This window comes from Sus scrofa, chromosome 8 (assembly GCF_000003025.6).
Source record: "Sus scrofa isolate TJ Tabasco breed Duroc chromosome 8, Sscrofa11.1, whole genome shotgun sequence".
Classification (NCBI taxonomy): domain Eukaryota; kingdom Metazoa; phylum Chordata; class Mammalia; order Artiodactyla; family Suidae; genus Sus; species Sus scrofa.
Window position 1 is genome coordinate 130,862,603 of NC_010450.4, and position 14,754 is coordinate 130,877,356.

The 14,754-nt window shown below is 44.1% G+C and overlaps 1 protein-coding gene across 1 annotated transcript in view; it reads left to right on the plus strand.

Annotated features, from left to right (window-relative positions):
• The window catches only part of ABCG2 (ATP-binding cassette, sub-family G (WHITE), member 2), a 91,975-nt gene that overhangs the window by 9,189 nt on the left and 68,032 nt on the right, over positions 1-14,754 (plus strand). Inside the window, 1 exon segment of the mRNA NM_214010.1 lies at positions 11,329-11,550. Within this exon segment, the coding sequence (NP_999175.1) occupies positions 11,348-11,550 (203 nt within the window). The 5' untranslated portion in view covers positions 11,329-11,347.

Here is a 14,754-nt window from a genome sequence, read left to right on the forward strand (position 1 = left end):
GTTTTGATTTGCATTTCCCTAATAATTAGTGATGTTGAGCATTTCCTCTTGTGCCTATTGGCTATCCCTGTGTTTTCTTTGGAAGAATTTCTGTTTAAGTCTTCTGCCCATTTTTCACTTGAGTTGTTTGGTTGTTTTTTTTTTCCCGTTTGGGTTATTTGTTGAGTTGTTTGTAAGTTTTGGTAGAGAAACTATTTTTAAGTAAATATACCATAAAACATAATTGTTCCTAAACAGTTTATCTAAAAGTTCTTGCCCCATTTGTATCCTTTGAATTAAAATTGTGTTTAGATTACTCATGAGGAATTCCTTTATGATGCAACTGGCTAAGGCTCCAGTATTGTTACTGCAGTTTAAGATTACTCTTGAAAACTCCTTGGGACTTTAGACCAAGTCAGCCGTCATTTCAAGCTAGTTTTCTTAATGAATGGTGTAAGATAATGTAACCTATTTAACTTTCATTAAACCTAGGTCAATAAAAGCAAGACATGTCTATTAATTAAACCAACAAATTTAAACTTTAGTACCAAATATTAATTTAATATTGGATATTTTCCCAGATCACATGAGCTTGAAATTTTTGGGTTTAGGTGTTTTTTTGGGGGGTGGTTAGTTTTTATTATATTTAAGAGTATTCAATTTGTGCTTACTTTTAAGTCAGTTAAATTAAGTGCTCTATTAAAGTAAACTGTCAGTGTAATTTTGATAATATCTGGAGTTAAGACAACCTATGTTGGAGTTCCCATTGTGGTTCAGAGGTAAGGAACCTGGCTGGGATCATGAGGATGTGGGTTTGATCCCTGGCCTCGTTCAGTGGGTTAAGGATCCAGTGCTGCGGTGAGCTGTGGTGAGGTCACCGGCAAGGCTTAGATCCTGCGTTGCTGTGGCTGTGGTGTAGGCAGGCAGCTGTAGCTCTGATTTGACTCCTAGCCTGGGAACCTCCATATTGTCGCACATTCGGCCCTAAAAAGAAAAAAAAAAAAAAAAAAAAAAAAGGCATCATATGTATAATGTACACATAGACATAACTAAAGTTCTCATAGGTTCATTTCAAAACAGCCGTGAATCAACTATTGCATTATAAATTTACTAGTTTGTAGATAATGATTGAAATAATTTAAATTTATTTGTTCAGATGACTGAAGCGTTCCACTATTTGCAGAAAAGACTTTTAAGATTGGTATTTGTCCTTGCTCATTCCTTAAGGAAGCTGTGAATTAGCTTTGGTGAGAGAGCCTTTGTAGCAGATTGAGTTTTTAGAAAGCCTCTTTTTCTCTCTTGTGGAGAGGACAGTTCAGGTTCTATCTGACTGAGCCAGTTGGCCTCAGTCTCAGGTCCTCTTGGGCTCTATTTCTGTACCTGATTTGTGGAGGTTTGCAAGACAAAGGCAGTTGCTTTTAATTCCCCAGAGAACTTGGTCTGCCACCTAAATGATACTGGAAGATTGATTTGTCCAAGTACATTTTCTTTAATTTGCTTTTTTTTTTGTCTTTTTCCCTTTTCTAGGGCCTCTCCCTTGGCATATGGAGGTTCCCAGGCTAGGGGTCCAATCAGAGCTGTAGCCACCGGCCTAGGCCAGAGCCACAGCAACGTGGGATCCGAGCCACGTCTGTGACCTACACCACAGCTCACAGCAACGCTGGATCCTTAACCCACTGAGCAAGGCCAGGGATCGAACCCTCAACCTCATGGTTCCTAGTCGGATTCCTTAACCATTGCGCCACAATGGGAACTCCTTATTTGCTTTTTTAAAAAATCATTAATATTTCCAGCTACACTGGAATAAAGAGTTATATGTTCTAGAACTTTAGGATTCAGTTTATCACGCCTTTAGAAGTTTGCACAAGGCATTCAACAAAGGCCCTCTTTCTGAGTGTAAATTAAACCCATTAACCCTAGGGGCAAAAAATGTCCATTATTGTTTGTATTGGCCCCTGAATATTATCTCCCAGTTTTATTTCTTATTGTGTGGGCTCAGGTAACCCTATTGATATCCCTTGGTAAGTTTAGTCACTATTGCCCGAGGAGCAGATTTATGTGCCCTGTCTTTTTTTTTTTTTTTTTTTTTTTTTTTTTTGTCTTTTTGCTATTTTTTGGGCCGCTCCCGCGGCATATGGAGGTTCCCAGGCTAGGGGTCTAATCGGAGCTGTAGCTGCCAGCCTATGCCAGAGCCACAGCAACGCGGGATCCGAGCCGCGTCTACAACCTACACCACAGCTCACGGCAATGCCGGATCGTTAACCCACTGAGCAAGGGCAGGGACTGAACCCGCAACCTCATGGTTCCTAGTAGAATTCGTTAACCACTGCGCCAGGACGGGAACTCCTATGTGCCCTGTCTTATACCAGGCAGGGGAAGCATTCCCCAGTGAGACCACGTGCTCATCCCATGATGTAATTGGTGAAAGAGAGGTTACCATCTTATATAAAACCCATTCAAATATATCAATTTTTATAAATTTTCATCTCAATTCTGTTAGCTGTTATAACTTTAACTTTAGCCTCTGTTGGGATCTCATCAACCAATCTTGATGTTACAGGGAGTCTGAGAAATCTTTTTTTCTTTTTCCTTTTTTCACACCCGAGGCATATGGAGGTTCCCAGGCAAGGGGCAGAATCTGAGCTGCAGCTGCCAGCCTACACCACAGCCGCAGCCATAACAATGCTGGATCCCCGACCCATTGAGCGAGGCCAGGGATTGAACAGGCATTGTCATGGATACCGGTCACATTTGTTTCCGCTGCACCACAAGGGGACCTCCATTTAATGCACTTTTGCATAAAAGGTTTTGGGGTCCCCAAGGAGTGGTTAATAAGCCAAGGGATTCAGGACTTTTTCTCAATTTTTTAATTTGATTAACTGGCCTGTTGCCCCAAGCAGTTGCTGCTCAGGTATCTCAGTGAAATTTTCCAGCAGCCTTTTTTTTTTTGGTCTTTTTCCCTTTTCTAGGGCCTCTCCCTTGGCATATGCAGGATCCCAGGCTAGGGGTTGAATTGGAGCTGTAGCCGCCGGCCTACACCACAGCCACAACAATGAGGGATCCGAGCCATGTCTGGGACCTAAACCACAGCTCGTGGCAACGCCACATCCTTAACCCACTGAGCGAGGCCAGGGATCGAACACACAACCTCATGGTTCCCAGTCTTATTCATTAACCACTGAGCCATGACGGGAACTCCCTAGCAGTCTTTAAGTATGTATGTACTTTAAACTGGGGTAAATAGGGTGGACTTGTTTGCGGTTCTTTAATATTGGGAAATTGTAGAGGGTCCCCCTTTGACCAGCCAACCTTAGGTAGTATTGTATCAAAACTTTTGTTTTAACTCCATTAATATCTGTTTTATCTATCCTATTTCTTAACCACCTCAAGATTTTTATCCTTGTGGGACAAGTCTCTTTAAAATAGCCGGCTTTTTGAGAGTTCCCATTGTGGCACAGTGGAAATGAATCTGACCAGTATCCATGAGGATGCAGGTTCAACCCCTGGCTTCACTCAGTGTTTTGGGGATCCAGCGTTGCTGTGGATGTGGCATACACAGGGTGGCAGCTGTAGCTCTGATTCAACCCCTAGCCTGGGAATTTCTAAATGCAAAAAGAAAATAAAAATTACCCTCTTTTGGGAAGAAGTCTCTAGACTTTCCCTTTAGTTTTTTTTTTTCTAGTTCATCTGTTAATTAACCTAATTGACAACTGATCTAATGGGTTTTTTTTTTTGGTTTGTTTTTTTGGCCTCACCTGCAGCAGGGCTCAAACCCACACCACAGCAGTGACCTGAGCCACAGAGCGACAGTGCAGGATCCTTAACCCACTTCACCGCAAGGGAACTCCTGATCTAATGTTTTTATTAGCATCTCTAAGACCCACTGAGGGGAAACTGAGACTACAAATGTAGCGTCCCAAACCATTTTTGTTGCCATTGTTTATTTATTTTAAACTAAGGGAGTTCTAAATAAATTTAGCTGTTATATTTTTTTGTATCCACCTTCTACTTTGGTCTTTTCATAGGTACAAATAAAATACCTGTTTATAATGAGACCTCTCTAAAAATTTACCAATTTAGAAGCCTCTCTAATTTGAAGGATTCCACACCAGTGTTTTTCTCCTGAGCAAAATCTTCCCAGTGTTGTTCATCTGGGTGACCCAGGTCCGGCTTCTAGAAACTAAGTTCAAGGAAAACCTCCACCTCCAGTGAGGACGTTACTCACTACCAAATAAAACTTAGGATCATCAGCCAATAACGGGAAATCCAAGACCAGAAGAGATGCAGCTAAATTCCTCTGGACCCTCTGCGGAGGCGGTGGGACCCAAGGGGGCCCTGCTGGTACCACGGCTGCAGATCCTGGTAGAGTTCAAGCGAGGACGGACGTTGGCTCTGGGTCCCTTTGTTGATGTCCAGAACGGTGGGCTGAAGGAAAACACACAACCTGAAAGCTGCAAGTTCAATTTTATTTGGGGACCTTACTGAGGACCTAAGCCGGGAGACAGCCTCTCAGATCGCTCTGAGGAACCGCTCCAAAGAGTTAGGGGAGGAGTCAGGATATAGGGGAGCTTTTGTTAAAAAAAAATGTAGTTGAACATCAAAGATGACTGCTCGTCACAAAAACAGACCCCTCCAGTTCATGATTTTAGAGCTTTTCTCTCTTGGAGAAGATGCAAGAATCTGGGCTCATTGAACGTTATTCCTTAGATACGCATCCTAACTCTGGGGCCGGTGCCTGGAGCACAGAAAGCCTCCCTTTTCTGTACGCTCCCCTCGGCCTGCACCCTGGGGGTGGGGCTGTGGCTGCAGGGGGTGATGGCTCCATCCCCACTTACTGGAAAGATAGGCAGCAGTCTTTGTTTACTGGAATGGCAGGTAACATTCCTTCTCTCGAAGTTTCCTCTTGAGCGTGCTGCGTGTAAAGATCATTGTGCAATGGGTGCAGATGTCAGTGACTTTTCCTGGGCCTGAAGCTGGACTCGCTATACTTGCCCTTGTTTTTCCCGGATTGGATGGGGTTGCGGGGGTGGGCGGAGGTGGTCAAACCGCAGAGAATCCTTAGGAAAACCTCTGCTGGCTGTGACCTTGCTGTGGGAATAAGGTGTCTTCTGCCTGCTGGAGCCCTGGGCCTTCCGCACCGTCCTAGCCCTGCCTTCTTACGGGTAAAGGAGAGGGCTGCAGACGGCGGTGTGTTGGCCTCAGGTATTGATCTGAATACACTCTTCCTTAGAAACCAGGTACTGTTGTCTGCTTCGCAGTTTCTGAGCACTTGCCTTGTGTTCGCCCTCACAGGCTGGGAGGAAGACAGGGAGCCCGTCTTGGCTCTTACATCACAGTAGCCTCCAGGTGGTCTCCCTGCTCTGCTCCACGCCCCCACCCTCGAGCGGTTGTGATCTTTTTAAGCCTGACATGACCTGTGAACCCTGACTCCCTGTCAGGATTGCGATCTCTGGGCATCACAGGAAATAGCTGAAGGACGTATGCACTTATACAGCACGTCCTCACGGCCACAAGGCAGGGCGGACTCTCCCTCTGCTCTATTAGCCCTGGGGAAAAAAACGGAAGAGCAAGGCCCAGACTCTAGACCTGGGGCGGCTCTGGCTTCTGCCAACAGCTGCAGTACCTACAGCTGTGGACAGGTCCCTGGCTGAGGACTTTGGAATTGACGCCTGTGCTTTTATTACCTACGTGCAGTTTTCATTGTACTATGTACTCCATTTATAGTAGACTCTCAGATTAAGGCACGGTAAAGAGTGAAATAGAAAAAAGTGGTGTTTTTTGGGTTTATTGTTTTTTGCAGAAGTTTCCAGGCCAGGGATTGAAACCCGTACTACAACAGTGATCCAAGCACAGCAATGACAACACCAGGTCCTTACTGCTAGGCCACCAGGGAACTCCTAAAAGTGGTTTGTTTATTTATTTATTTATTTTTTTCACGGCTGCACCCAAGGCATATGGAAGTTCCTAGGCTAGGCATCCAGTTGGAGCTACAGCTGCCGGCTTATGCCACAGTCATAGTAGCACCAGATGCAACCTACACCACAGCTCATGGCAACGCTGGATCCTTAACCCACTGAGTGGGGCCAAAGATCAAACCCAAATCTTCTTGGATCCTAGTCAGGATCGGTTCCAGTGAGCCATAGTGGGAACTCCAAAAGTGGTATTTTTATTTTATTTTTTTCTTTTTGCCTTTTCTAGGGCGGCACCCACGGCATATGGAGGTTCCCAGGCTAGGGGTTGAATCGGAGCTGTAGCCACCGGCCTACGCCAGAGCCACAGCAACGCGGGATCCGAGCCGCGTCTGCGACCTACACCACAGCTCACGGCAACGCCGGATCCTTAACCCACTGAGGAGGCCAGGGATCAAACCCGCCACCTCATGGTTCCTGGTTGGATTCGTTAACCACTGTGCCATGGCAGGAACTCCCAAAGTATTTTTAAATGCAGGTTATCATTCTTATGATAGATAACCAGCATCTATGAAAGAAGATTGTTCAAATGTTTCAAAAAAGTAAAAATGTGGCCTTACTGGTTAGAAAGCAACGAGACGAAAGGTGACAGAGGCAGAACAGCTGGAAAGCGGGAAAGAATCTCATTGTTCCAGCCCCTCAGTCATGTTCAGAAAGAGTATTGCAGCTGGTGAAAAGATAATCAGGCCAGTTAACAGAGAGGACAGAGTGCAGGTGAGTTGTGTAATGACGTGGATGCTTCTTTTATCGAAGGACTAAAGGGTTTTGAAATGGTTCTAGGACGCGGAAGGTGACCTAGCAGATGCTCTGGAAGGGAAGCAGCCACAAGGTAGAAAGTTGATTTTCCTTATGAAGGAATTTAGATGTGGTTTGGGTGTTTTGTTGTTGTTGTTGTTGTTTTGTAATATAGAAAGATAATGCAAATCTAATTGAAGCAACCTGAGTGGGCAGAAAGCTTCTGACCTTAGGTCAAGATTAACATTTACTTGGAGGTGATTACTTTAGTGACTCATCTAAACCCAGGATGTGGTCTTAAGGAGAGGCTGAGTGCTTTGAGGTGAACAGGGTGCTGAGATGTATTTTCTTCATTTTGTAGTCATTACTATATGGCTTTTCTTTGATCTTGTAGTAATTTATTGTTCCGTAGTGGTGTTAGAAATAAGTTTGTTTTCTCGGGTATGAAACAAAGCTTGTGGTGCTTCAGCTGGGTGGTGTACTTTCGTTGTGCCTGTTCAGCCTCTTGATTTTGTGATACTTGAACTTCTAAGGCCCTGCTGTCTCTCTGAGCAAGAGTATTAGAATTCTAGGCAGGAATCAAGCACCTCCTAGCAGTTGAATTACAATTACAGTGTGAATTACAGACTGAAATCCTGTCACGGTGAAGGCAATGTGACAGATTTGATCCTTGGCCTGGAAACCATGTATGTGAAGGTGTCGGGCCTCTGGATGACTTGTCCCTTGAACCTCGTCTCTCACTGCTGTAAGAGAGTGGGATTTCAGTATTGCTCAGTGGCACGTTTCTAAAAACGTGGTTGTGTTTATGCGTTTTAGCCCTCTGTCTTGGATGTATGGAGGGGTGGGCATGGATGATCTTTCTTGGCTACTTTAATTCCAATGAGTGCCTTATATTTAGCAGAAAATACCCCCAAAGTCTGCATAGATGTCTGTCTTGAGCCAATGACCTGTTTCAATTCAAGCAGTGTCATATTCGAGTCTCCTCATGAGCCTTGGGGAGGGTTAGGAAGTGTCCTCAGTGGCTCAGTATCAAAAGGGAGTCACAGCAGGAGAAGTGATTGCTCGGGTCAGGCTAGCAGAGTTTGGCCTTTGAAGACGCGGAAGCTGGCTTAGTTAAGAAAGTCAAGGCATCCCCGCGGTGGTGAAGTGGATCGGCAGCGTCTCTGCAGCACCTGGATGCAGGTTCAATCTGCAGGTTTGATCCCCAGCTGGGCGCAGTGGGTTAAAGGATCCAGTGTTGGAGTTCCCGTCGTGGTGAAGTGGTTAACGAATCCGACTAGGAACCATGAGGTTGTGGGTTCGATCCCTGGCCTTGCTCAGTGGGTTCCGGATCCGGCGTTGCTGTGAGCTGTGGTGTAGGTCGAAGACGAGGCTCGGATCCCATGTTGCTGTGGCTGTGGCGTAGGTCGGCGGCTACAGTTCCGATTAGACCCCTAGCCTGAGAACCTCTATGTGCCGTGGGAGCGGTCCTAGAAAAGGCAAAAAGACCGGGGAAAAAAAAAAAAAGAAAGAAAGAAAGAAAAAAGAAAGTATCCAGTGTTGCTGCTGCCGCTGCTGCTGCAGGGTAGGTCTCAACAGCTGCTCAGATCTGATCCTTGGCCTGGAAGCTCCATAGGTCAAAGTGTCAGGCCTCTGGATGACTTGTTCCTTGAGCCTTCGCTCTTACTGCTCTAAGAGAGTAGGATTTCAATATCATTCTTCATGTTCACAGATTAAAACTAAGCTCTTTTAACTTCCTGGGTGCCACTTTCTAAGAGGTTTTCTGCTTTTGCAGTTTCCAAAATTGAATAGTGTTTCAAATGCGATAATACTAGAGAAGTTTGGGGGTACAGAATCAATTACAAGTTATTTTGGTTTGGGGCACTTCTACTCTGATACACTCAGGTGTAGCTTTCGTGTTGTGTCCTGTTTAGGTGTTCCTGGAGCTTCTTCAGTCGGTGGCTTGATACCATTGCTCCATTTTTGGGACGGTATTTGTTCAAATATTGATTCTGCTCCATTTTTTTTCTCCCTCCCAGGTCTCCACTTACACGTATGCCAGACCTTTTTCATCAGCAGCCTCCTGTGTTTCTTAGCTCTTTTATGTAGTTTTAAAAAAGCCTATTTTTTTTCCAATCTTTTCAGTCTGGACTGTTTTTGTTTCTTTTCCATGGTGATAATTTTCATACACCCTTCAATCTCGATGTTTTCTACATAGTAGTTTCAGTTCACTAATTCTTTCCTAATCTGTTTAAACTGCTAGTAAACTTATCTATGGATTTAAAAAAAAAAAAAAAAGATTCTTGGGAGTTCCTATTGTGGCACAATGGAAACAAACCTGACCAGGATCCATGAGGTTGCAGGTTTGATCCCTGGCCTTGCTCCAGAGGGTTAAGGATCCGGCTTTGCCATGAGCTGTGGTGTAGGTTGAAGACACGGCTCAGATCCCGAGATGCTGTGGCTGTGATGTGGACCGGCAGCTGTAGGTCTGATTAGCCCCCAGCCTGGGAACCTCCATATGCCTAGGATGCGGCCCTAAAAAGACAAAAAAAAAAAAAAAAAAGAAAAAAGCCTAGAGTTTAAATTCAAAGAAATCTCTCTTGTCTCTGACTGCCTGGCCAATTCCCTTTTTGTAATAACTCTGTCATAGATGAAAACAAAAACGGGGTCATCGTGATTACCTGGTCTGTCCGTGATCTTGAATTGTATCATAATATACTTTTCAAGTCAGATCTGACTCCACCTTATTTTTTCCTGCTTCATGAGTTTTAAGTAGTTTTATATCTAAGGAGTAAACATCCCTATTATGCAATGTTCTGTTGCCATCTGATTGGAGTTTATGTATTCAGAGTTGTGTCTGCCTCCCTAATAAAAGTTCCAGGGTTGTTGTTATTGCTGCAATACGGCCTGTTCATTGGAAGTGCAGGTGTTTATTTCATTGCAGTTTTAAATGGACTTGTTTAATTTTTTTTTTTTTTTACGACTAAACCTGTGGCGTATGAAAGTTCCCAGGCTAGAGGTTGAATCAGAGCTGCAGCTGAGAGCCTATGGCACAGCTACAGCACCAGATCCCAGCCCCGTCAGTAACCTACACTTCGGCTTGGGGCAAGGCCAGATCCTCAACCCAGTGAGGCAGGCCAGGAATCAAACCCGCATTCTCACGGATGCTCTGTGGGGTTCTTAACCCACTGAGCCACGTTTTGGGAACTTCTAAAAGTTTTCTTAAGGTAGTTCATTGGATCCAGTATATCCATAATATTTTTACTTAAACATATAATCAGTATAAAAATGACTAATGTGGCATTTTACATTAAAATTTTTTGATGTCTGTTTAAATTTTTTTTTAAATTGAGATATAATTGGCATATAACATTGTGTTATTTCAGGTATATAACATAATGATTTTATTTTAGTTTTGGAGCAGTTCAATAATTGTTTTAATCTTGAAAGAAATCATCTTCGAACAAAATGGTAACGTTTTAAGAATTCAGAGAGTGTAATAAAGATGTCAGAACTGTCCAGATGCTCATTGTGCAATTGGAAACCACTCAAAAGTTGACACAAGTCTCCAAAAAAGAAAAAGAAAAAAAGGTCAATGAGCTCATTCATTCTTGCAACATCTGCCAGAAGCTACGGCTTCTTCTTCTTCTTCTTCTTTTTTTTTGTCTTTTTGCCATTTTCTTGGGTTGCTCCTGCAGCATATGGAGGTTCCCAGGCTAGGGGTTGAATCGGAGCTATAGCCGCTGGCCTACAACCAGAGCCACAGCAACACGGGATCCGAGCCGCGTTTGCAACCTACACCACACCTCACGGCAACGCCGGATCCTTAACCCACTGAGCAAGGCCAGGGATCACACCCGCAACCTCATGGTTCCTAGTCGGACTCGCTAACCACTGAGCCACGACGGGAACTTCTGCTATGGCTTCTTGAAGCACTAATATGTTTTCTGTCTTCTTTCGTTGCTCTCTCAAATGAAGAGCTAGCAAAATTCATCATATATCTCTTTCTGTCCTGGTGTCTGGTCTCACTGAGGTCCAGGTTCTTCATGTCTCTGCGCAGAAGGAATTTAGCGAGAGCCAAAGTGATAGGCGAGACATAGATTTATTAACATATGATGCTTGTAAGAAATGCAAGCGGGCAGACAAGGAGGCTTTGCCCCAAAATGATGTTATATGTTGTGAAATGTTCGCCACAGTAAGTCTAGTCAACATCCACCACACACAAAAGTCACCGTTTTTAGTTTTTTTCTTTTTATGATGAGAACTTCTAAGATCTCTCTTAGCAACTTCCAAATACATAATACGGTATCATTAGCTGTAGTCACCATGTTATGCGTTATATCCCCAGGACTTACTCATTTTATAACTGGAAGTTTGTACCACAGTGGACTTGTTCTGTTTTGCTTTTTGCGGTATGTGGAGGTTCCCAGGCTAGGGGTCGAATTGGTGCTACAGCTGCTGGCCTACACCACAGCCACAGCAAGGCCAGATCCCCGCCCCGCTGATGCCAGGGATCGAACCCACATCCTCATGGGTAGCGGTCAGGTTTGTTTCCACTGGGCCACAACGGGAACTCTCAACAAGCTTGTTTTCAGTTGATTGTTAACTGCTGTTTGCAGGCTCATTTACCTGGACCATCAACTTACTGTTGCTTTTCCCTCTGCAGAAAGGCAGAAACACTCCAGATGTCCTCCAATAGTTACCAAGTTTCAATCCCGATGTCAAAAAGGAACACCAATGGCCTGCCGGGGTCCAGCTCCAATGAGCTGAAGACGTCTGCTGGGGGAGCTGTGTTAAGCTTTCATGACATCTGCTATCGAGTGAAAGTGAAGAGTGGCTTTCTTTTTTGTCGGAAAACGGTTGAGAAGGAAATACTGACGAACATCAAGTACGTCGTCCATGAACTTTTACTGAAACAGGTTCATTGTCGTGCAGTGCGCGTCTCAGGTTTTGCTTAGTGCAGATCAAGGTACCGGTCTGCACAGGTAGACAGACACACGCTCTTCATTGCTTTCGGCTAAACGAGCTGAGCGGTGAGCCAGTTGGATGAGATGTTGGGTGTATGTATGTACATGTAAGACAACTGGAGCTTAGCTCACGTCTAAGAGACGGAAGAGAGTTTAGGACCCAAAGTAACACACTCGGTTGTCTTACAGAATTCAAGTCCGTACAAAACTATGATTTTTCTTCCCGCCATCCAGCAACTGACTCATCACATGGTGGTGGCGTGGGCGATAGAGGGACCCCTGAGTGTGAGAATAAGGAGAGGAATGGGAGGTGAAAAGCTTTTATCTTTTGCTGCATATGCCCAGACTAGCATCGACTGACCTTTCTGAAAAGCTGCCAGGTTATTTGTGGAGCAAAGAATGAAGAAAAGTGCTGGTCACTTGAGATGTTTTGCTGCTAAATGGAAGTTAGCAAATGATTTGCAATATGTGCAGGTTGAGTAAATTGAATATATTACTGCTCGAGGGTATATTTGTCTTGCTTATGTTTTGTTTGTTTGTTTGTTTGTCTTTTTTGCCATTTCTGGGGCTGCACCCGAGGCGTATAGAGGTTCCCAGGCCAGGGGTCCAATCAGAACTGCAGCCGCTGGCCTACACCACAGCCCACTGAGCAAGGACGGGGATCGAACCCGCAATCTCATGGTTCCTAGTCGGATTCATTACCCACTGAGGCACGATGGGAACTCCCTTGCTTATGTTTTAAAGTCCAATCAGAACTGCAGCCGCCGGCCTACACCACAGCCCACTGAGCAAGGACGGGGATCGAACCCGCAATCTCATGGTTCCTAGTCGGATTCATTACCCACTGAGCCACGATGGGAACTCCCTTGCTTATGTTTTAAAGCTAGTAGTGTGTTAACTTGCTAACACTAATGGTGTCGTCTGCTCAAGGCTTTACAGTGTTTTTATGGTTGAGTGGTATGCATTTCAGCAACAGGTGAGTTCATCCTTACACGCATTTCTAGGTTCATAAAAACTCAGTCAAATCTTGTAATCATTTCAAATTTTAGTAATTAAGAGGATGCCAGGGATTGTTTTTCTTGCTTACTCACATTTCTGGTGTAGGCAGTGGTGTTTCTTTTTCCTATTTGCTGGTTTCAACTGAGTTTGTCTAGGATGGGCAAAGGGTGCTCTCATTTATCTTGTTTATTTGTTTATTTTTTTAGGAGTGCAACTGAGGCATATGGAAGTTCCCAGGCTAGAGGTCAAATCAGAACCACAGCCACATGGATCCAAGCCCTATCTGCAACCTTCGTTGAAACTCATGGCAATGCTAGATCCTTAACCCACTGAGCGAGGCCAGGAATCGAACCTCCATCCTCATGGATACTAGTTGGGTTTGTAACCCACTGAGCTATAGCAGGAGCTCCGTCACTTTGTTTCTTTATGTGCTCACTGCTGTTGATATTTTTCTGGACCATGTGAGAACAGGCTGCCCATATGATGTTCCATTATCACCACCTCCTCCAGTAAATATTTCTAGAGACAGGGACTCTCCCTTATATAACCACTCAGTCATTGCCTGGGAGCAGTCCAGGGGTGGCCTCAGCCTGAACATAGGGGCGGGTCCTGGGGGGCTGCTGCTCAGCCACGCTTCTCAGCACGTTGTGTCTCTTCAGTCTCATCCACGCTGTCGTTTTTCTGTCCCATCCCTTAACCTTGATTACCTGCCCAGGTTGGGGTCTGCCAGCCTTCTTTAGTATAATGTCACCATCATCCCCTTTGTAATTGATAAATATTATGAAGGGAGATACTCTAACATTATTCCATTATTCCAAAATCCTATTTCTCAAAAAAAAAAAAAAAAATCCTCTTTCTCATTAAACTTCAACCCACTCGCACTAACCCCCATTGATGACTCCTGCCCGAAACAGCAGTAACCATCTGATTTGGTAGTTAAAAAGGTGATTTTTAAAATTTTCACCCATTTCTTCTGTATGTACTTGTTTGTACTCTAATAAAAGGAAAAACTTGATTCGTCATCTCTTTATTCCCCACAGAGGGAAATGAGATTCTTATTCTCACCCATTTATTTCCACCAGTGTAGGCCCATGGGTTTGTCTTTTGTCAGTTGCACCTTATGGTCATTATCCACCTTGATGCTCTTCTAGTCCTGATTTGGTCAGTGGGAGACTTTCAAGGTAGTTCTGGTTAGTTTTGTTTGTTTGTGTTTTTAGCTTATTCTTTGGATATAGTCTCTCATTCTTTGAATGTTTTGTTGGCATGGCAAGAAGGTTCAGACTGTGTGCTTACCCTGTGTCAGACCTGGAATCAGCTTTTTTCTTTTTTGTGGAGGGTCGTATTTTACAAATCAAGATCTGTGTGTTTGGAATGTTCATTGCTCTTAGGATATTATAGCTTCTCAGGGAACAGACCTAGGGAAGGTATGTGTGTTTCGGTATATCTAGAACTTTCTATATCTATCTGTGTATACAGATTAAAACCTGTGACTTCTCATTACTATGTCCTCCAGTGTAGATCTAACACTCTCAGCTTCTTTCCACATTTCCAAGGTCATAAAAAGTGAGAAAAAAGTGAAAAACCTGATTCTCATTGTCTTTGACTTTCTCCATCAGTTTTCTTATTCCTCAGCATAAATGGTCTTCTGTCACTCCAGCTGTGCCTTCTCTTCCTCCCACCTCCCTTTGCAGCCTGTGTTCTTAGGTGCTGGCATTGCTACACCTCTGCCCGCTTCAGTCACCTTCCCCTTAGGAGGGAAGGGGAAGGCTAATAGAAATGACTGTCGTATTAATATTTGAACATGAAGTGACAAGTAGGGGATGCAGATTTTCTTTCCGATCAGTCTATACCTGTTTTTCCCTAAGTTTTCCCTACTTCTCGACACTTGTTTTTATTGAAAACATTTCTTTTGGTTTTCTCAGAAGTGCTTGTCATTTATAGAAGTGTTGATACTCACTTATTCCACAAATTTTGAATGTCTGCTAGGTGCTTGACATTGTGCAAGATGCTGATGACACAGATAAGCCCTCTGTCCTCAGAAACCGTCTAGTCTAGTGGGGGATTAGGACTAGAGTACCTCACTGTGTCATCCTACTGTGAAGAAGGATTAGGAGACACCGCGCATG